This window comes from Bidens hawaiensis, unplaced genomic scaffold (genome assembly GCF_021521415.1).
Source record: "Bidens hawaiensis isolate Kalapana, Puna unplaced genomic scaffold, B.hawaiensis_p1.1 tig00052238_1, whole genome shotgun sequence".
Lineage (NCBI taxonomy): Eukaryota > Viridiplantae > Streptophyta > Magnoliopsida > Asterales > Asteraceae > Bidens > Bidens hawaiensis.
The window spans coordinates 55228-77331 of NW_027499383.1; the positions used below are offsets into that span (position 1 = coordinate 55228).

Consider the following 22104-nt stretch of genomic DNA (forward strand, 5'->3'; position numbering starts at 1 on the left):
CCCTATGCGTCGAGTTCGGGTCGGATATCGAACCAAGTATTCTAAAACCGGGTATTTGAATTCCCTATTTTCGGGTATTGAAAAAAAATCCTATTTTTGGGTTTTTGGGGCTTTTTTCGGGTATAGATTGGATTTTTTAAGGGGTTATAATTTTTAGGGTTATTTCCGGATATTTTTCAGGTAATTTTGGGTATAGGTTGGGGTTTTTTGTGCAACTCTAACCTCTGGCACTTAATTACAAGTATGGGCTAGCTTGTTTGGGACAGCCCAATTAAAGTGCTTCCAGTTCCAATAGTGTGTGATCAACCTCACCCAAAAAACCTGGATCTACATCTTGGAGAAGGAGAAGATGACGATGTTTCACTTCTTCAACTGTGCAATCTTAACTTTCGGTCCTCACGCCGTTTACTATTCCGCTACTCCTCTGTTAGTCTCCGTTTCTTCTTTCACCTAATTTTCTACAGTATATATTGTTAATAATAATCAGCTGATCGAATTTGTGCTAAGTGTTGTAGCTCTATCAGTTGAATAATTGACCTAATTTTATCACGATGAACATTGAATTTGGGCTAAATGTTGCAGCTGAAACATTTTCTGATAGATTTGGATGAGATTTGCTCATAATAAGTTTGTGTCGTAGGAGATTTTATAGATTAGTTAAACAATTGTGATTGCTTCTATCAGTATATTAATTTTGCGACTTTCGGATACGTGCTGTTAGGAGATTTTGTTAATTAATTGAACTGATAATCAGAAATTTGATGGTTGTTAGGTAGGAAAACCGTGTTTGTGAATAGTGGAGCTAATTTTTATCACGGTGAACATCAAGTTTGTGCTGAATGCTGTAGCTGTAACATCTGCTGATATATATAGATGTGATTTATTCATTTTAAGTTCATGCTCATATGAGCCTCTTTAGATCAGTTAAACAACGGTGCTCAGCGTTGTAGAAATTGCTAGGCGCTAGTCAGGTGGTGGGGTAGGGACTAGCGATTAATCGGATTGGAATTTATATATAATTTTTCAAATATACATATATGCATATATACACCAAATTCATTTTACTTATAAAATTTTCACTTTTGACCAATTTTGACCAAATAGCGATTAATCGGCGACTAGTCGGTGGGTACTGCCTAGTGATTAATCGGCACCTAGTCGGGATTTTTACAACCATGACTGTGTTTGCTTCGATCAGCATATAAAATTTAGGAGTTTTCGATCCTTGTTACTTGTTAGGAGATTTTGTTAATTAATTAAACTAATTTTATTGCGATGAACATCAAATTTGTGCTAGTTGTAGCTGTAACATTTGCTGATAGATATAGATGAGATTGATTCATTTTAAGTTTGTGTTTTTAAATGTTGTTTATGATATAACTGCAGATCTGAGTATGATACACTTGGCACTTCTGTCAAAACTGCTGTTGTTTATCTTGTGACAGCATTGGTGAAGGTATGATATCCTGTGTTTGATTTCATTAGATTGTTAATTACTCTGAATTTATCGTCACAACTTATATTAAGTATCTGCTTTATTTCTCTGTACACTGATTAATGTAATCTGTGTTGAATATTTGATTATTTGGACAGCTGGTTTGCTTAGCTACATTTCTAAAGGTGTCTGAATCTGATATATTCGATCCATCTCAGGTAAAAACATTTATTTACCTTTTGTGTTATTTTAATTATTTAGTAATGGTGTTAAATCTGTCACTATGTTAGTTAAATTCAGCAGGTACAAAACAGTTTTTTCACTTATTATCAGGCTATCAGCTAGTGTTCATTAATCTTCCAACATTTATCAAGTAATTTGATTGAACAAACAAAGAAAACTATGTCAAGGACGTTTTTGTCGTTTTATGACACGTATTTTGTTTAATCTTTGTTATAATTTTTAGGAAAATTGGATATCAATAATCCAAATTATTAACTATTGGCCAATATTAATCCCAACTAATAATGTAACCAGTGACAATCCCAACTTTCAAGTTTTTTACCAACAACAAACCCATACTAACAAATTGTTAACTCCGTTAAATTCTGATGACGTGGCATATGATGTGGCAATTACAAGACAATGACGGATTTAAAGTAAATATATAATAATACTAAAATAGAGTGGGACCCACCACTTCATCTTCTCCAAAAATAGCTTCATCCCTGTACCACTTTCTGCCGCCTTAGAACCATCACCGTCGGCCATCATAGAACCACCTCCAACCACCAACGTCGGGTACCATTGAACCCCCGCCGGCCTGTCCCCCGTCTTGTTCATCCTCCAGCCGCATCTACAAATCCGGCACGTCTCCACCTCCGGAAATCCGGCTGTCTCCAGCCGCACTACCACACCCAACTTCATCTCCACTGTAACAGACTTTAGAAACCTTCCGTCACCGTCGCTTGAAACTCACCGTCTCTCACACGCTTGTCTCCATAACATAGATCTAAAACATCCCACATCTGAAAGAATTGAAGATCTAAAAGCCACAGGTCTGAATCGTTTCTCCGATGGCCGGAATTGTCGAATGCAAATCTGAAACCACCAAGCAACTCTGTTTTTTCGACTTGCTTGAGATCTCGACCAACCCAACTCCGTCAAGTTTGCTATTTTTGAAAAAATATGTTTTAATTTTGAAACCCGGATGAATTTAGAAGTGGTTCTGTGGTAGGCAACGTTGGTGCTGGCGGTGGTTCTGTGGTGGCAGGCGGTTGTTTTGTGGTGGTAGAAGGTGGTGTTCCAATGTAATAGAAAAAGAAGGAAGATGAAGTGGTGGGTGGTGGGCCCCGCTCTATTTTAGTATTATTATATATTTATTTTAAATCCAAGTTATTGTCATGTAATTGCCACATCATATGCCACGTCATCATAGTTTAACGGAGTAAACAATTTGTTAGTCTGGGTTTGTTGTTGGTAACAAACTTGAAAGTTGGGATTGTCACTGGTTATATTGTTAGTTGGGATTAATATTGGCCAATAGTTAAAAGTTTGGATTATTGATGTCCAATTTTCCTAATTTTTATGACAAATACAAGTCACAAAAGTTTCGTCGTATTTTGGTTATTAATGCAATGTAATTAGTTTAAACACGCTGCTTATCTTATATATTTTTTTTCTTTTTTAATGATTAGGAACTGCTGAAAGCTTTGATTGGTTTCATAGATGTTGCGGGGCTTTACTTTGCCCTAACTCAATTAACTCACAGAAACATCTCTCAAAATCATAAATTCCAGGCAGTTGGGCTTGGTGAGTGACTAATAACTTATAAGCTCTTATCATTTTTTGTGAAAATGGATTTTAATTTTTATAACTATTAATTAGCACATACTTGCAGGGTGGGCGTTTGCTGATTCTGTTTTGCATAGGTTAGCACCCCTTTGGGTGGGTGCTAGAGGACTTGAATTTACTTGGGATTACGTTCTACAAGGCCTTGAAGCAAATGCAAATCTGGTATGTTGAGTTTTTTTTCTGAATTTAAGCTAGTTTATAAATTATAATCCGTAATTGATGTTGGGATAAATAAGTTTTAAAGTTCAAACATGGCAACGGTACAAGTGTTGGCCAAAACTTGGTTCAATTATAGTATACACACATTGTACTAAACCACTTCCAAACATTAACAAATCTCACAAAAAAGTTAGTTACATCATATAGTATATACCGAGGGTACAAGTGTTGGCCAAAACTTGGTTCAATTATAGTATACACACATTTTACTAAACCACTTCCAAACATTAACAAATCTCACAAAAAGTTAGTTACATCATATAATACCATATCTATATACTGAAGATTATATTACACTGCCTTGTTAAGCTAAAATTTGACTTTTGGTCCCACTTTTGAGAAATTACGTGTTTAGTCCCAAATGTTTGCGCACTCGTCATGGGTTTAGATGTCTATCTTTGGTGTTAAGTTTTCTTAGTCCCAAAATCAGCCTCTTGATGAATTAAATGGCTTTAATCACCTTTTGATCGTCTTCCATACAGATTGAGGTCAAAACATATATGCAGGACACAGTTATGTAAGAAAGGGAACACAATCGATCACGCTTTGTAGCTTCTATTTGATTTGGAAAGCTTGCCTGTTTTCCAAATCAAAACTATCCAACAACTCAACAAGTTCTAATAATTGAATGTTATGTGTCTAAGCCATATAAGCATCATTAGTTCAAGAATTTATACATGGAATTTACAAACCTACTAATCTTCTGAATTGGAAAGGAAGAGGGTAATGAAATCGATTACAGATGTTACATATATACACTTTCGCCTTAATTTAGGAGTTATGGTTCAGTTTTGCCTATAGTTAAGAAACCTTTGCCAACACATTATAACATGTATAATTGTTATATGTCATAATGTGAAATAGAATATTCCCAAAATAATATATCTGGGATTCTACAGTTGTATTGCATCTGTTAGATTCTCATTAAATTGTATTAGTTTTCAACTTCAAATAGCAAATGCAGTAAAGATGCATTCAAGCTCCCCTTAGAATTTAGAAATGAGTGAAATTTGTTGGTTTTTTTCTAAGATCTACTAAATTCATTTCACACTGTTATTGCATGCTGGGCAGATGTTAGTTTATGCAGGAATATGTTCTTATGAAATGGAAGTTAAAATTTGGATTTGAAGATGTTTAAATTGGATTTTAAATAAAATAAAACTCTCAAACGTAATGTTAAGTTTCTACACTTTTCATTTTAGAACAATTTCTTTCCCTAAGTGGACTATTTAAAACTCGGGTACACACGCATAATATACTTGTGTGTGTGGGTGTGTGTATAATGTTATAGTACCATTTCTACAGCATATCAAAAAGTGTGAATAATGTACTTTTGACACTTTTTACCAAAAATCATCCCTCATTATGTGTGTGTATTTATAGATAAGAGGGTTTTTCAATACATAATTAGTAAGTTTTTTCCCAAACTAGTATTGGAGGAAAAAAGTATTTCACATTACGGTGTTCCTTAAAAACTATTTACCAAACTAGTGTTGATGGAAAAAAGTATTACCATTTTGGTGTTTTCATTTATTCTGTATTCATTTTTTTACTTTTAAGTTTATTTTTTCTAGTAGTTAATTTATTATTTATTTTTTACATTTCTTAATACAATTTTTATTTGATAAATCTAATGACTTCTTTTTATATTTTTTATATCAATCAACATTTTTTTTATTTTTTTAAGTGACTCGTTCTAAATCATATTTCTTATATATTTTTATATCCAATCAATCCAAAATGTTCTTTTTATTTTTTTATCACTCAACCTTTATATATTTTTGCTAACTCGTCCTAAATCTTTTCTGTAATTAAAAAAAATGTTTAACTAAAATATATAAAGGTTGAGTGATAATATCTTTTCTGTAATTAAAAAAAATATTTAACTAAATCTGACACGCTTAAATGACCATGTTTAAAAAAAAAACAGAACAAAAATCGATAAAACCAAGACGTAGGTAAAACACAGGCGTTGCGCGACTATTAACGCGAATTCGGTCAGTATTGGCTAGGTTCATTACGATACCAGGACCAAACTTAAAAAATATATTCGTAAAATGATCATATTTAATATAAAAAAACAAAAATTGCTAAAGCTCGGGCGTTGGTAAAACAAATGAGTCACGGCAACTACACAACGCAAATTTTACAAGTATGGATTAGGTTTGTTACGGTACCGGATCTAAACCAAAATTATAAAATCGTAAAATGAACATATTTAAAACAAAAAAATTTCAATTGAAATCAATAGAGCCCAAGCGTTGATAAAACGCAGATGTTGCGGCGGCTATTCAACGCTAACGTGATTGGGTCAATTAGGTTCGTTACGGTACCAAATCAAATCCAAAAATCGTAATATGAATATATTTAAACAAAAGGACAAAAAAAAATTTATTTGAAAACAAATAAGAAAGAAAAGTATTTAGAACGAGTTTGGGTCAATTAGGTTCGTTACGGTACCAAATCAAATCCAAAAATCGTAATATGAATATATTTAAACAAAAGGACAAAAAAAAATTTATTTGAAAACAAATAAGAAAGAAAAGTATTTAGAAAGAGTTACTGAAAAAAAAGTTGATTGATAAAAAAAATATAAAAAAAAGTTCTTGAATTTATTGCTAAAACATGTATAAGAAATATGTAACAAAAATAAATAATATACTAACTAATAGAAAAACTAGATTTAAAAGTAAAAGGTGAATACAAAATAAATAGAAAACACCAAAATGGTAAATAGTTTTTTCTACCAACACTAGTTTGGTAAATAGTTTTGAAGAACACTAAAATGGTAAATCACCTACACTAGTTTAGGAAAAAACTCTAATTAAGAAAAAGGTTATGCTTGCGAGAACTGCATTAAAAGTTGTATCTTTTTCTTTAACTACGATACATAAAACAGCGATGTAACCACTTAACCAAATCCTTTTCTAACTCAATTATATCTTTTAAGCACTACAACGAGTTCATTGTGTGGCTTTGTTGGTTCTGTCCTTAAAATATAGTAATATTGCATCATGCGATTCTCACGGTTAGATATATTATGTATATGAGTTCACAGACTTTGTGGTTTTGGTGAATCCAGATGTTGAGTCTATCACTTGCCGCATTGGGATCGTTGATGTGGCTAAGGAAAAACAAGCCCAAAACATTGATTCCAATCATCTATGCATGTGCTGGTTTTGTGGCAACAATGCCTTCTATCACAAGGTAATATATGCTCTTTAATTTATTTATTAAATTATTTTGTTAAAATAATGTTTGTTTATTATTGAAGTTATCTGAGGTGGGGATTAGGATGGCATCTACCAGAAGTTGTAGGGTTTCAACTGTTCACCTCCTTGATTATGGCATTAGTCAGCTGGCAACTCTTTTCTGCTTGTCAGAAACCATCTGCTTACGTCATTCAGAATAAAGCTTAAGAGGGGTGGAACTTACTTGACATCCACGCTTTGTTTAAGGACTATTTTTGTAGAAACTGACAATTATTTTACAGATTATGGAGAAACTAAAATTACTAGTTTTTGTTTTTGAACTTCTCTTATAATAATTATGGCCTGAGCCGCTAACCATGGTTTTCGGACTGGTTAGTTTTTGCGCACTAAGATTTCCATCAATTTTTCTTTTCAAAATTATTTGTATCAAAACATTAAAAATGATAGACGGTAGTATTAAACAATGCAACAATGAAAAGGTATAACTCACAATGTATTCCAAGGCTGTTGGTCAGGCTGTTAAAACTTAAAACTAGTAAAACTGAACCATCACAGCATATTTCAAGACCATGGTTTGGATGGTTTTTGAATGATCATTATCTGTTACGCGTTAGCATAACCATTTTTCACCTTGTTATAGAACAATGCAAGGTAAGCTATTGGCTTTTTCACCTTGTTAACAAGTCCTCTCTCTCTAGTGTCTAATTTTTTTCTTTTATCGCCTTTTTTTTAACGAAAGGCATTGAAATTTGATGTAATTTATAGATGTAGGCGCAAAACTTGTATAAGCACACTGCAATAAAAACAGCTATTCTCGAACTTTTTAGCGGTAGAAGAGTAAACGATTAAACAGAACATGTTACAATTTATGTACAAAATTAGGAGGTTGTCACTTGTTACATAAATCAAGAAGCAATCTTATGAGTAATAACATCCAGCAAAAGACCAATATTCCGTCTCTCTAGATTTTACCCCTTATTCTACATAAAAAGCAGCCTGCCTTAAACAGAAACCTAACCTGCAACATATATAAATAATTAAAACATAACCAACAAAAACTTTATAAAAATAGAGTTAATTAGACATATAGTCCATGTGGTTCAGCAAAATTAATTGCTTGGTGGTTTTCAGTTTTGTAACACGTTTGAATTCTAACACAAACTTCCACTAACAATTTGTTAAATTTGCGTAAAACGACTATTTATCCTTCCGACAAAACCATATCACAATTTGTATAATTAACTCTTAGAAAGAGTCATCCCACGTCGTGATAAGTAATTTAGATAAATAGCCCGTACAGTTTGTCAAAAGCGTAAAATGTCGTTTGAAAACTTTATCATAACGTTTGACAAAAGTTAGTGTTAAACCCAAAGATGCAACAAAATGATAACCACAGATCTCGAAATACGCGAATTCTTAAAGATCTTAAAACATGCAAATTTTTGCAGATAGCCTATTTATGTAAATGACTCTAAAAACATATGAACTTATTAATAGAAGGAACATAAAAGAAATAACACGCACTACAATATGATTCATCATGACACAGTGGCTGCTAATTCACCAGAACCTCCATTTCCATTTGAGCCTATACTTGGTTTCCTAACACTTGTTATGTGCATACGCATTTCACATCTCCCGACAAGTTCAAAAATACAAATATCTCCTATTTGTATCCCGTTATCCCGAACAAACGCCATCCAACCACCACAAAACGTATGCAATGTTTGCACTTTAACAGTCGGGACCGAATTAACCGTCCAACACTCTCCTTGTAAATTGCGAAGGGTTATTGCGATTCGACAGTTAGGAAGGTGTTCCATAGAGAATTGAATGGGGACTTTCTGTTTATTTCAAATGTTAATAAAAGGGTGTTATAGAATGTTATTCGTTTACACGACTGGTCCTTGTGGTTTACATGAATTACGCTCCAATACTTTGTTTCTAAAAGTTACGGGTTTAATTCAGTGGTGTCAGAAAAGTAAAGCCAATGGTTCCTTGCCATGGATGGGATTATTTATTTCTGAAACGTAAAATGACTAAAAAACCCTTAACATTCAGAAATATGTATAATAACAAAAATAATAAATCTTTTGGGTCCCAACGACTTTTTATTTAATACAAATATATAATGATAATACATATCTTATTATTTCCTTTTTTAAAAGTAAAGGTTATTTTAGTCATTTCAGACCTAAATGTGTTACATTCTTTTAAAATCACTGGACTAAAGGTGTAGCTTTTGAAAATAATGTATCAAATCCGTAATTCATGTAAACCACAGGGACACTGTGTAATAAGTTCTTATTGTATAATATTTCTATATGTTTTAAAGATTAAACTCACCAGAGTGTAGGATCCACTTATGTTGAAATTTTTCATGACTGTAACAAAATAAGGAAAGCTAGAAATAAAAGATTCAGCAGCAATTTTTTCCTCGGGTCCCGATTTCATTGACGTGCACCCTGTCATCGAAGAGCCTCTTTTTTCTTGCAAGAGTCTTGATTTTCCTATTGGTATATCAGGTTAAAAATTGAAAGGAATAAAAAACATTTTAAATTGCCATAATACCACAACGGGTGAACTTCATATATAATTTGCATAATATCCTATTTACCCAATTTCAAATTAATAAAAATAATAAATTTCTTATTTGCCATTTCATTAATGTAACATTGTAACTTCTAATATGACCACATGCCCTTTTCTTTATTCTTCTAACTCTCGTATCCTAATGCAATTTTTCAAGATAAGAGTATAAATGTCGTAAATTTAAAACCGGGTGACGTCATGATATTATACCAAGTTTTAAGGGAGGTATATGAAATTATCACTATATTTAATTAAATCAATTTCTCATAAGAAAATGGTCAAAGCAGATTAACAACAAAATGTCATCAAAATCAGTCAATAGGTCAGCCAATGTAAAAATGAACGAATATATGAAACAAGATAACGAGTAGAATTGCATTTATACCTGACACCCGATTACTAGTTCTCAAATGGGAGTCAACTGACCCTTTGGCTGCAATACCAAGTTTGACTTTTTCAGTGGAGAAAGCAACCTTTTGACCTTCAATCAAAGCTGAAATCTGGGTTTTAAGCGGTTTTCTTTTGACCTTTTTATTCAACCTTCCCGAAACTCTTGTAGAAGCGCCATTTGTGGGCCCGTTAAGATCACCACCGTGTTCAGATTCTTCAGGTTCTTGTCTAACTCTAATAATATTCACACGCATTTCACAGTTTCCCACAAGTTCAAATATACATATATCACTCACGTTAATATTATTACCACGAACAAAAGCCAACCATCCGCCACAAAAAGTATGTGAAGTTTGCACTCGTGTGGTTGGAATTGAATTAATGGTCCAAGATTCTCCTTTTAAATTGTGCAACACAATTTTCACTTTATAGTTTGGAAGGTATGCCATTGCAAACTGATACGGAACATTCTGCATAATATATAACAATTTGTTATCTAAAGTTGGGGAAAATTGCATAAAGATTAAAAAGTAACAAACTCTGGTCTAGTTTCTTTTTCTTTTTCTTTTTTTCTCGGTACCCATTTTTGTTTTCACCCATAAAAGGGTAACCAATTCATAAAAAATAAAATAAAATAAAAAAACCTCAAACTTCCAAAGATTTTGATTTCAGATAGTCTGACCCAGTTGATCGGTCAAACAAAGACATGTCAGAAACTTCAACCATGTTTGCTTTTTTCTGGCAAATTGCACAAGAAAAGTAATAAAATTTGATCTAATTTTGCTGTGACAACTGAAGTGCCTGGTAGCTTTGACCATGCTGGCTTTTCTAATATGATGACTAAAAATTAGTTAAATCAAACCCCAAAAAAGACATTTTGAAAGTTTGAGCCTTTATGCGAGCCAAAATAAAGGGTGCTACTCAAAATATAAATCACATCAAATTTCGCTACCTTTTCCACACAATTAGCCCTCCAAAATTGAGTGTAAAAAATTAGAAAGAACAAATTGAAAAAAATTTAAAAATTTTGGGATATAAGAAATGCCCACCAATGTATATGAACCACTTATGTTGAATCGTTTCATAACTTGAGTAAAGTGAGGAAAACTTGAAGTAAACGATCGAGCTAGCTTATCTGCTTCAGAAGCTGATAACCGGCCTAACTCCTCATAACTAGGGCTCACTTCTGCAATTAACAATCATAACAAATGTGTATTATACAAAACCAAAAGTCCAAAATATTCACTAATAATAGGGATGCCAAGCGGGCCGTGTTTGCGGGTCGAACCCGAAAATCAGGTCATACAAAGAAACCCGAGCACGACACGTGTAGTCGCAGGTTGACACGAGCACGACCCATTTAAAATTCTGAGTTTACAATTATTTTTATTTTCTTAAAACAATTATGTTTAAATATGCCAACTTGTTACTTGTTTGTAAACTTTTAAATTTCGCATTTGTGTTCCCAAGTTTTAGTTAGGGAGGAAAGGAAAGGAAACATATGGAAAGATTGAGATGGTTGTGTTCCCAAGTTTCATTTAAGGAGAGAAAGGAAACGATTGAAGAATATACGTGTTCCCAAGTTTCATTAAAGGAAAGAAAAGAAAGGAAAGGAAGAGAAAAAGAAGAGAAATATAGTGTAAAATGAAGGTGATTAGATTCTTTCCAATTTTGAAAGAATTGAAAGGAAAGAAAGTGTGGGAAGAAAGGAAATAGGAGGGAAAAGAAAGAGAAAAGAAAGGAAAGGAAAACTCTTCATTTCCTTTCCTTTCTCTCGTCAATGAGACTCAGGAACACAGTGTAAAAATACCCAAATAGATTAAGTCATTACATAAACACATTTGAAGAAAATATATATAAAATAAATAAACAGGTCAACCCGCAAACTCGCCGTGTTGACACGAACACAGCCTGTAACTGACCCAAACCCACGAATTTCGTGTTAGGTTCTTGAGATGCCAGAAATTCACACCCTTAACTAAAAAGCGAATAACAATAGAAAATAATAATAATAACACATAATAATAATAATAATAATAATAATAATAATAATAATAATAATAATAATAATAATAATAATAATAATTTTTACCCGATATAGGCATAGCGTTAGTGATGGGAGTGTTTAAGCCACTGCTACTAAAATCTACATTATTCAAAAAATCTGGAACTTCACATTGCCCGTTAACGGATCCAGGTAATCCTGATTGCATTTCACCTATGCTATTAACTTCATGGGGTTGCGATCTCGGTTTCTTCGGCACAAAGTCAATCGTGTTGGTCAACAAAGATGCATACTCGCGGTCCCTCTTTTTACCAAAATGTTGATTGAAAATGCTCAAATCTTGATGGCATTCAGCAGAAAATGCTGTTTCTTTCTCACAACTACTCTCATCAAATACTTGTACGGTAAAATGCAAATCACCATCATATTTGAAAACCAAAGAATCCCCATTTTCTAAAAAATGATCTCTCACGAAAGCTGCCCATCCATCTAATATGAACAAACCCCCATCGGTTTCCTGCACGAGGTCAGCGTGCCAGGTGTTTCCGCTGGGTCCCACCAGGTAAACAGTTCCAGTTGTTTTCCCTTCCAAATGTTTCACAAATTTTGAAGGTATTTGCTGTATGCAATTAAAGATTATAATCAGTTAATTTTGATGGTTTCATACATCTTTTATTCCTTGTCAAATTCACACAAAAGTTTCGAAATTTCAGATGGGTACATAGAAAAATCTTTTATTATATTTTGGGTTTTTGCATGTACAGTATAGTTATCCAGATAACATAAAATGTGGCTAAGAAATCAGATCAAACAACCATACAAAAGTAAACCACTGCTAGCATACACTCATAAGTGAGCCCTAAAATAACAGAAGACAAATGCAGAGAATGAATTACCAGTTTATGTAAGAAGGTAATAATGTTAATGTTAGGGTTAATAATAAAATGAGGTCTTCGTGCACTCATATCGATTGATTCAGATGTTGAATTGAATCTGTATTCTCTTCTTCGGTCACTACGATGTACGAAAGAAAAAGGCTTGGCCTATCAAAAGTAAGACCCCGTGTTAAATTTTGGGTTCGAAGACACCTCACACGCCTCTTTATACAGTGCCACCGTATTATGACTTATGGGGGAAATAAACACAATGTTGCTGGGGAAGCTCATACGATGAAGATAATTACTATGATGATTAGGTACGCGAGCCGACGGCTTTGTACACATATTGTAAGACACCATATATTTTGTTTAGACAAAATAGCAAAACTACTTCTTTATGATTGGACGTTTTTTTTAGTGGTTGTTCTTTGGAAAACTTAATGGCAGAAAGGACATTCTATGTTTCAAATATATATCACGTTACGTCTTTTGGCACTAACCCTGTTAATTTATCTTGTTAACTCAGATCACGGTAAATGAGTAATTTCCCAACCCAACTCATTCCCCCCCCCACCCCCCACCCTTGTCGTTTCATTTGTCAGAGCACCTCCTTTTTCAATTCCGATCATCTTCTCCCCCACTCTTCTTCCACAATCGTCGATAACAATGAACTGGTTCATACGAGAAAGCCTCGATGATGAGGATGTCGCTCTATTATACGGTAATGACAGGCACATTTTCGATTTTTTTTAGTTATTTAGGTTTGTATTTTGGGGAGTTTAACTTACAAAATTATGTTATTTTGCAGAGGGTTATCCGAATATTTTCAGCTTCAAGATTCATCACGGTGGTAGGTTTACTAGTCCTCCAAATCGTATATATGTAGGAGGTCGGTTTAATTTCGTGGACATGATTGATATAGACAGGTGCTCAATTCACAAAGTTAGTGAAATGATGGGTGAGTTAGGCTATTCTAGTACTGATGTGATCTATTACCAGTTTTTACATCCTCAAAAGGACTTAGATAATGGTCCTGAAGACCTGTGTAGCGACCAAGATGTTTTGAGGTTAGCTACAGATGTGGAAGAGCATAAGCTCATTGATGTCTATACTTGTCACACCCCAACCTAAGGCGGAAATGCTGGGGCATGATCCGATTGCTCACAGCTTGAAGATACTATCATAAATATAAATGACAATACCTATTTAATTATTTTATTCCAAATATACACTCAATATCCAAATAACCAAACGAATCAAATAAATATATTTAAATTATATTTGTCTTCATTAAATCCTATGGTTTTGACTAAATATCCAAACTTCATACTTAAATTCACCTGATATCCTGCATATGCGTATAAAATGAAAGAGTTTGTAAACATAAAGTTGAGTGAGATTTACCACCAGTTTTATAATGATATAAATAAGTATAACGTAGTAAATTCGGTAAATGAATCAAACCATAAGCAAGTAAGTAGACCGTTGCCAAACGAATTGGGTGTTGTTCAATAGAATGAGCACCTAATATATGGGAATACGTTGGATCCCTCCGAAGTTTACGAATGAATGAATATTAACACAAGTAAGCATGTAACACGTATATTTGATTAAGTCACACACAATTACACGTTTGCTATTGTTTGATATATATATATATATATATATATAAAATATGAAATACGGATAGTACGCATATGTCCCCAAAACATTTAGAAAACTTAGTAAAATAGGGGAATGATAAAACTCACCTTAGATTAAAGGCATGGGAATATAATTAAGAATAAACGAGTTAACGAATAAGCGAGTTGTCCAATACGCGTCAAACGAGATAAACGATCAGAACCTGAAACTTTGAGATATGATAATATAAGTAAAAAAGAACTCGTTGCCTCTGGCATCAACCTAAACGGATGTTTAGAACTCTAGTTATGTTGAATTAAACGTTTAAGCGAGTCGTACCGACCAGAATCCGAACAGCGAGTCGGAAGCCGGGTTTTGGTCAGTAGCCTTAAAATTTCGTTACAAGCATAAAATTCCTTTAACGAGTTTTAAACGAATTGACCAGTCAACACCCTTCAACCACCGAAATTAATTGAAGGTTATTGACTAGGGAATATGTATGAACGATTTCTTAGTTTACAACTTACCCAGAAAGTGAAAGAATCAACAGTAAGGATGAGTTAAAGGTCCACACGTAAGCAAAGTCAAACAAACAAGCTTGTGTCTTCAACAAATAAGCAAAAACAAAAGAGTTTGGTGATGAACAGAAGCATGTGATGGCTGAGGAGGCTTCCTTAGGGTTAGGGTAAAGTTTATGACAGAGAATATGAGGCTTGTTTATATAGGAATTGCAAAAACGAACCATATTTGGTTAGTTTGCTCGTTTAAGCAACTAAATAAGGAATTAATGACAAAATCGATATAATATCAATGAAAATTCGTGCTTGATCAGTAAGTTATGAAGGTGGACATGTTATTTGGTTAAAATCCTTTTCTTGGACCTTAATTTACTTGATTTATGCCTAAAATAAGCGATTTATATGTCAAAAACAAGCTAGCAAAGGAAATCGAACTAAAGATCTGTGCAGACCTCCCAACACGCCACGCGACCAACCTTGGCAGCCCCGTCGCACGGTGCCCTGGATGCCAATAGGTGCACTTTTCAACTTTGGTCCTTGTGGTTTGATATTTGGCCAATTAAAGACCTTTTTATGAAATAAATAAGAAATAACCATAATATAAAGTATGACGGGTATAAGTAAATATTGGAAAACTTAATTACTCATAAATGCAAAGTATTATTATGGATTAAGATCCGAATAAGGTTCGTACAACGATAAAACAAAAACTAAACGAATACGGTAAAACCCGAAATGTTACGGTCTCCCCTACTTTAGGGAATTTCGTCTCGAAATTAAGGAAAACCAAAACATCATGGTTTTGTAAATTATTAAACTTTTAAAGAAAAAATATCAAACATAGAACTTTTAATAACCGAAGCAACGCTCCAAAGGAAAATCCGATAAGGGCACTTATATATAGGATGTACCAGCGGCGTATCTACCATGTCTTTATCATCTCATCATTCGTACCGTTACCCAAGCTACCTTAGGTTCTAAATCATGACACACAATTTTACGTGTTATGATTTTCATGCGAGGACTTGGATAATTATGTTCCGGACCATAATTACTCATATCGTCGGATGGTCCGCATAAGTCATTTCATCATGTGGTTTATAAAACATTTAAAACCATCATTTTAAAAAAAACAAACGTTTTGATAACTTTAGATATAAATTCAAGAGATACTTAATGAATGTTTGAGTTGGATTAATAAAACCGTGTATACTTCCTATTTTATCTTTTGATTATAAAAGTAGAATTTGGAAGATTGAAAGAAAATGGATTTCTCGAAACAGATGCTATAATGAATTGTGATGAATACGAATAAGATAATAAGATAATAGTACAATATCCTAACAAATTATTCTTAATGAAAGGAAACTTCATTCATAAGATGAAACGTGCAAGATAGTTCAACTTAAAATCATCCAATGTCTCACATAACCAAAGAGTCGATACGATGCATAAACAGAAAATATAAGATAACTTAAAATGCAAAATAAAGAAAGCGACAAAAATGTTCAGAGTCTTCAAGGATCTTCAATTACGGTTGGCTTGATTACTTGACTTGGAGCACTTGAGGTACTTGGATCCAGAAGAACTTGAGCAATCGGGGTGGATGTAAGGTCCTGTTCCCGGAAGCGCTACTTTGGTGTTGGATTTACTCATAAACACAGTTCTAAATATCAGAGTTAATTAAAAACTTTTCACGGAATACTTAATATTAAACATTCTTACATAACATAAGTACTTGTCTTAACAAAATACATCAAGTCTTAAACAATAACATAAACGACACGTGAATCTTCCGTCTTTGATGCCAGTCTTCATCCATTTGCCACGTGTCCCACCTCAAGCAACCTGCCTCATCCTACTCACCTTCGTGCATACTAAAATTCAGCTACGCTGAGTGAGTTCTAGTTTAACAAGTTACAGGATTATTCTTACACGTTTGTACCCGTAGGTACCGTTCTTACCATTGTCCTGTTCCTGTTTCCGTTCGTCTTACATTCACATTACGTTATTCTTTAATTTACAAATAATTATTCTTACACATTCTTTTATTTACAACCAAACATTTCTTGCATTATTCTTACATTATTTTTATACTTTCATACAAACATACAGTTATTCTTACATTCTTGCACAGATATTATAAGGGTCTGCCACCCGACCTCTTGCACCGATATCATAGAGTCGGCCTCGCTATTCTTTCCCAGGTATTATAGGGGTCTGTCACCCCGACTCTTACATTAGACTCTTACTATTCTTGCCCAGGTATTATAAGGGCCTGTCACCCCGACTCTTACATCACATTCTTACTTGACTCTTTCAATCACGTTAGGTTAACAGCTAGGCACATACAAGTTCTTACCACTTTCTTTCATTCTAGCAACAATCATTCATATTAAACATACACGTATATATATTACTAGTCTTACAAGTATGCACACAGCCCCAAAAACATTTCAAAGAGAAATGGGGCTAGAACTCACCTAAAGCCGGTTTCTCTCACCGTTAATGGTAATGCCCTTCCTTAGCTGTGCGCGGCTAACTGTGTAACACATCATGAGTGTCAATTATCTATTACTACTACTTCATACATCCACATTAATGAAACCCTCAACTAACGGGGATCCGGAGGCAGCGCCCCTGGTAGCGGGGTCTAGGGGCGGCAGCCCCTAGCATGGTCCAAGGGGCAGAGCCCCTGGCTGGGGTTGAGCTGTTAACTTAAATGCATCAGAAAATGAATTTCATGAAATTTTGCATGGCCATTTCGCATGGAATTTCCCTTGGAATTTCGCATGGAATTTCGCTTCGCATGGGAAGTTTCACTTCGCATGGGGAGTTTCGCTTCGCATGGGAAGCTTCGCTTCGCATGGGGAGGTTTCGCTTCGCTTGCTTATTTCGCTTCGCATGGCGTGCGATGCGAAATTCTTGAATTTCGTATGGCATGCGATGTGAAGCCCTTTTTCATGCGAAAACCCCCTTTTTACTTTGTTTTTACCATTTTAAGGCCATTTTCCTCCGAGATTCTTCCTCAGGACCCGATTCTACTCTTTTTATGGGTTTCGGGTTGTACCAACTTTGTTTACCCGTGTTTTCAAGGTCTGGATAACACCTTTTTGTTCTATAACACACCCTTGAGGTTATAACTCACCAAGTTTAAGTTTTTTTTACATCTTACAACCCGATCTATTGTTTTTTTTCAGTTTGCATGTCAAACTCAACCACAAAACTTACCCCTTTGGCCGAAGCTTACCTTTTGCTCCGGGTTCGGTTCAGATCGGGACAAACCCGAAGATCTGGATGTGTTTCTTGGTGTTTGATGACGTTTACACACGAGGTTCTTCCTTCTTTTGGCTCGGGATTGGATTCGTGTGATAGAGAGAAAGTGTGTCTGTGTTCTTGAGTGTGTGTGATGGTGGAAAGAAATGGAATGGAGAAGAGGTTGGGGTATATATAGGGGTCCAAGGGCCCCACCACCCACTCCCTTTTCCAACCAAACCTTATCCAACTGTAGCAAGCACGGGTGTTAGGAACAACGGGTTGATGTGCATGGATAAGTAGAGGGCACGCATTGCGAATATGACTAGGATCTCCACAATTGTACCAAGCACGGGTGTTAGGAACACCTGGTTAAGCATGTGGGGTAGTTCGAGTACCGGGTGGTGCACGACAAGTGTTAGCAAGGTGACCATAACGGTTGCAGTTGGTGCACACACGACATGGAGATTGAGGCAAGTGATGGTAGTTACAAACGGAGCATAACGGGAATGGTCCGGTTTAGGTTTTCTTGTTAGGAGCATTTTGGTTAGAGGGTTGAGGGTTGGCTTGGTTAACAGCATAGTTTTGATGGTTGGATTTACGTTTGTGGTGAGAAGGATTACTATTGTGCGAAGTGGGTTTGGGTTCGGCCTTAGCATCGGTTTTGGATTTTTCAAGAGTAGGTTTAGCATCTTTCCGAGGTAGGGTTCCATCTCTAACATGGTCATCAGAAAGTGAAGCAGCAAAAGCAATAGCTTCTTCGATTGAGAGAGGGCCTCGACTAACCACGACATCGTGGAAAATCATCGACAATCCACGAATATACTTTTGAATACCACGGAACATAGGGGGCCACCAAGTAGGGTACTGATGCTAGACTGTCGCTATCTAGTCAAAAACTATTAAATCAGTAGCCTAATCATCTAAGCAAGCTAGGTTAAGTAGGGTGTCGAACCACGAGGAGTATGTGGTCAGTGTGAAGTGAAACTGATTTCTAACATTATGAAGTAATCTAATTAACAGTGCTGATCAAACTAGCAAATGATTTGGGTTTTATAATAAACAAGCAAGTAATCAAAGATTCAATCAATCAAACAAGCAAATCACACCCAAGGATTCAAGTAAGCAAACTAACAGCAATCTCATGCAACTTAATAGATCAACTATCTTGTGTCAACTACAGACTGACTAACCGGTTAAACATTAGGCATCCACGATCACTAACACATGACACTGGTTATCAAACAGTCCCTACCAGTGTGACTCAATTAAGGGAAAATGTATACTTTCTCGCAATTAACTGGTCAAAATAATCCTACGAGCAATTATTATAGCTACCGACAAACTAATCGTTCTGATAAAAAAAAACCTAAACTGACTAAATGCACGGACATACTAAACATCAATACTCATAGATTAACATCACAATAACTACAATTAGTTGTTCTAGTTCCCACCGATGGGCCAAGACAACTTCATATTTGGATTCCTCTCGTTGAGAAACCCAAAATTCATATATTTGGGTCCCGTAACTCATTTTCTAGCCCATGATTTGCTCGTTTTACTTCCAGGTCACTTTTTGTGAACCCATCTTTTTCAGTTTTAGCATCGACTTTAGGTTTCTCATCCAAACTCATCCCGAATCCTTCTAACACTTCCTAAGACTTCAATTTATGCTCCGTTCTTCCTGGCATATCATTCCATGCTCGTACAAGTCTCCAATTTAGTATCTTTAACGATCAATGACCTGAAACACAAAAGCACATATGAAGTACCAGAGTTCTAATAATATACTAAACAAAACTATATAATTAACACACTAATATATGTACAAAATACCCGAACATCAGGTACAATTAGGCTCAGTTCCTTAAAACATTCCGAGTAGGTTGAATTGTCACCACCGATTTGTTTAAGCTCCCAAAACTCCGTCTCGAGCCTTTGCATTTCATGCTCGGGACAAAAATCTCTCTTCATTGCATCCTTGAGTTCCTCCCAAGGCATAGACAAAACTTCTTCAACATCGTGTAGGGCCTTATAAGAGTTACACCAAGTGAGAGCTCGATCCTCGAAAATGCTCGAGGCAAACCGAGTCCGTTTGTCATCCGGACATTCACAATGGATGTAGATGTTCTCCATTCTTTCAAACCAACGGAGGAGCTTAGTAGCATTCTCTTCACCAAGATAGGGAGGTGGTTTAGCACTAGTAAAGTTCTTGTAGTGGAAGTTGTTCGGTGTAGTCGAAGAAGTAGATCGATTGATGTTTTGTAGTTGGGACACAACCTCGGGTAATGCAGCAGTAGACTCCTTAGTGATTCTAGCAGCCAGACGGCGATCATGAGCAGCCGATGGACGACATTGATTGCGACAATGAAGTTGAGAAGACATTCTTCGAGGACCAAAGACGAATTTTATAAGATGATGGGTAAGTTGTGAGAATGAGTTGATGTGAGAAAATAGAGATGTGTATTTAAATAAATTGTTCTAATGATGACTCGAGGATGAGTCGAGATTTAAAATAATGTGTATAAGTTTGAGACATTTAAGTAAATAAACAATGTTTATAAAATTTTCCAAAAATAAAATATTATTGGGTTGGGCTTTCCATGGGCTTCCCATGGTAGCTTGAGATCCCAATTAAAATAACGAAACATATCAAACGAGTTGACCTCCCATGAGCTTTCCATGGCAATTTGAATGGCCCAACTAAATAAAGCAACATAAAGTTTGTGAATTAGGCCTTCCATGAGCGTTCCGTAGCAATTTTTGGCCCAATTAAAATAACGAATAACAAACAATTGAGTTGGTCAGTCCATGAGCGTTACATGGCGTTTAACTGACCCAACTAATTAACGACTTATCGAATCAATGGAGTTGGTCGAACCATGAGTGTTACATGGCATTTAACCGGCCCAACTAAATATCGAATCAACAAATCAAATATGAATAGTTGGTGTATCTTGGGAACCACCCCAGACGATACGTTCCAACCAAAAATTAAATTGAAAACGGGTTGAGAAATGGATAGTTGGAGTCCCCATGGATTTACATGGATTTTTCCCCAACTAAGCATTCAAAATAATTAAAAATACAATTTAGGAAGTTTTCTCGAATTTAGCCACGAACCAAAGTGAATTCCGTTTTTATAAAAGGAGTGCAACCGTTTAGCTGGTTACGTTTAACCACTTAGGGGTCCGGTCGTATGACATCTTGTTCTGCTTTGGCCTAGAGGATCGAGTACTGTGGTCAGGTTATCCTCCAGGTAAGGAATAGCGTCTTACCTTTGGTTCTTGGAACCGTTTTGCCAAGGCCCAACTCACAGTTTCTCGCACCCCCTACAGTTACTTACTGAACATGTCATACTCCAATTCCCTAAGGAAAGGGAGTAAAAACAAATTACGGGAATTCTTAAGGAATTTCCCAAAATAAAAGACAATCTACCAAAAATAAAAGATTTAGAAAAATATTTTGAATGTGAGGCATAGCCTCGGAATTTGTGTGTGTGTGCAATAAATATATAAGATGAAATAGAATAAAACAATTAACCTAAATAAGCTGTAAGCAATTAAGTAGAACATAAGGCAGTTTAGATAAGCACGTATAGGGTCCTAAGCATATGACTAGGAAAATTTCTAACGACCTATCTTAAAACCTTCGGCTTTGATACCAATCTATCACACCCCAACCTAAGGCGGAAATGTTGGGGCGTGATCCGATTGCTCACAGCTTGAAGATACTATCATGAATATAAATGACAATACATATTTAATTATTTTATTCCAAATGTACACACAATATCAAAATATAACCAAACGAATCAAATAAATAAATTTAAATTATATTTTTTTCATTAAATCCTATGTTATTGACTAAATTTCCAAACTTCATACTTGAATTCACCTGATAACCTGCATATGCGTAGAAAATGAAAGAGCTTGTCAACATAAAGTTGAGTCCGATTTACTACCAGTTTTGTAATGATATAAATTAGCATAACGTAGTAAATGCGGTAAATGAATCAAACCATAAGCAAGTAAGTAGACCGTTGCTAAACGAATCGGGCGTTGTTCAATAGCATGATCACCCAACACATGAGAATACGTTGGACCCCTCCGAAGTATAC

General features: G+C 35.1%; 2 protein-coding genes across 2 annotated transcripts; one reads left to right on the plus strand and one right to left on the minus strand.

Moving 5' to 3' along the window:
• The first annotated feature begins 348 nt into the window (after positions 1-348).
• Positions 349-6928, plus strand: LOC143599483 (uncharacterized). Its single transcript, XM_077077428.1, has 7 exons — positions 349-426; positions 1387-1456; positions 1594-1653; positions 3133-3247; positions 3336-3451; positions 6591-6715; positions 6783-6928. Exons 1-7 carry the CDS (start codon positions 350-352, stop codon positions 6925-6927), a joined length of 708 nt encoding a protein of 235 aa, XP_076933543.1. The 5' UTR covers position 349; the 3' UTR covers position 6928.
• Positions 6929-8159: 1231 nt separating this feature from the next.
• On the minus strand, positions 8160-12672 carry LOC143599485 (B3 domain-containing protein Os11g0197600-like). Its single transcript, XM_077077429.1, has 6 exons — positions 12604-12672; positions 11795-12326; positions 10752-10888; positions 9698-10172; positions 9067-9230; positions 8160-8564 (listed from the first exon to the last, which is right to left on the minus strand). Exons 1-6 carry the CDS (start codon positions 12670-12672, stop codon positions 8259-8261), a joined length of 1683 nt encoding a protein of 560 aa, XP_076933544.1. The 3' UTR covers positions 8160-8258.
• Between the last annotated feature and the right edge of the window lie 9432 nt (positions 12673-22104).

Bases quoted from the DNA above. Each gene is read 5' to 3' on its own strand.
- LOC143599483 (XM_077077428.1), top strand. From the start codon at position 350: ATGACGATGTTTCACTTCTTCAACTGTGCAATCTTAACTTTCGGTCCT. The intron at 427-1,386 runs GTTAGTCTCCGT...ATATAACTGCAG, and splicing joins TACTATTCCGCTACTCCTCT to ATCTGAGTATGATACACTTG. The intron at 1,457-1,593 runs GTATGATATCCT...TTATTTGGACAG, and splicing joins TTGTGACAGCATTGGTGAAG to CTGGTTTGCTTAGCTACATT.
- LOC143599485 (XM_077077429.1), bottom strand. From the start codon at position 12,672: ATGAGTGCACGAAGACCTCATTTTATTATTAACCCTAACATTAACATT. The intron at 12,327-12,603 runs GTAATTCATTCT...AATTGCATACAG, and splicing joins TTACCTTCTTACATAAACTG to CAAATACCTTCAAAATTTGT. The intron at 8,565-9,066 runs GTGAGTTTAATC...TGAAATAAACAG, and splicing joins TAAGTGGATCCTACACTCTG to AAAGTCCCCATTCAATTCTC.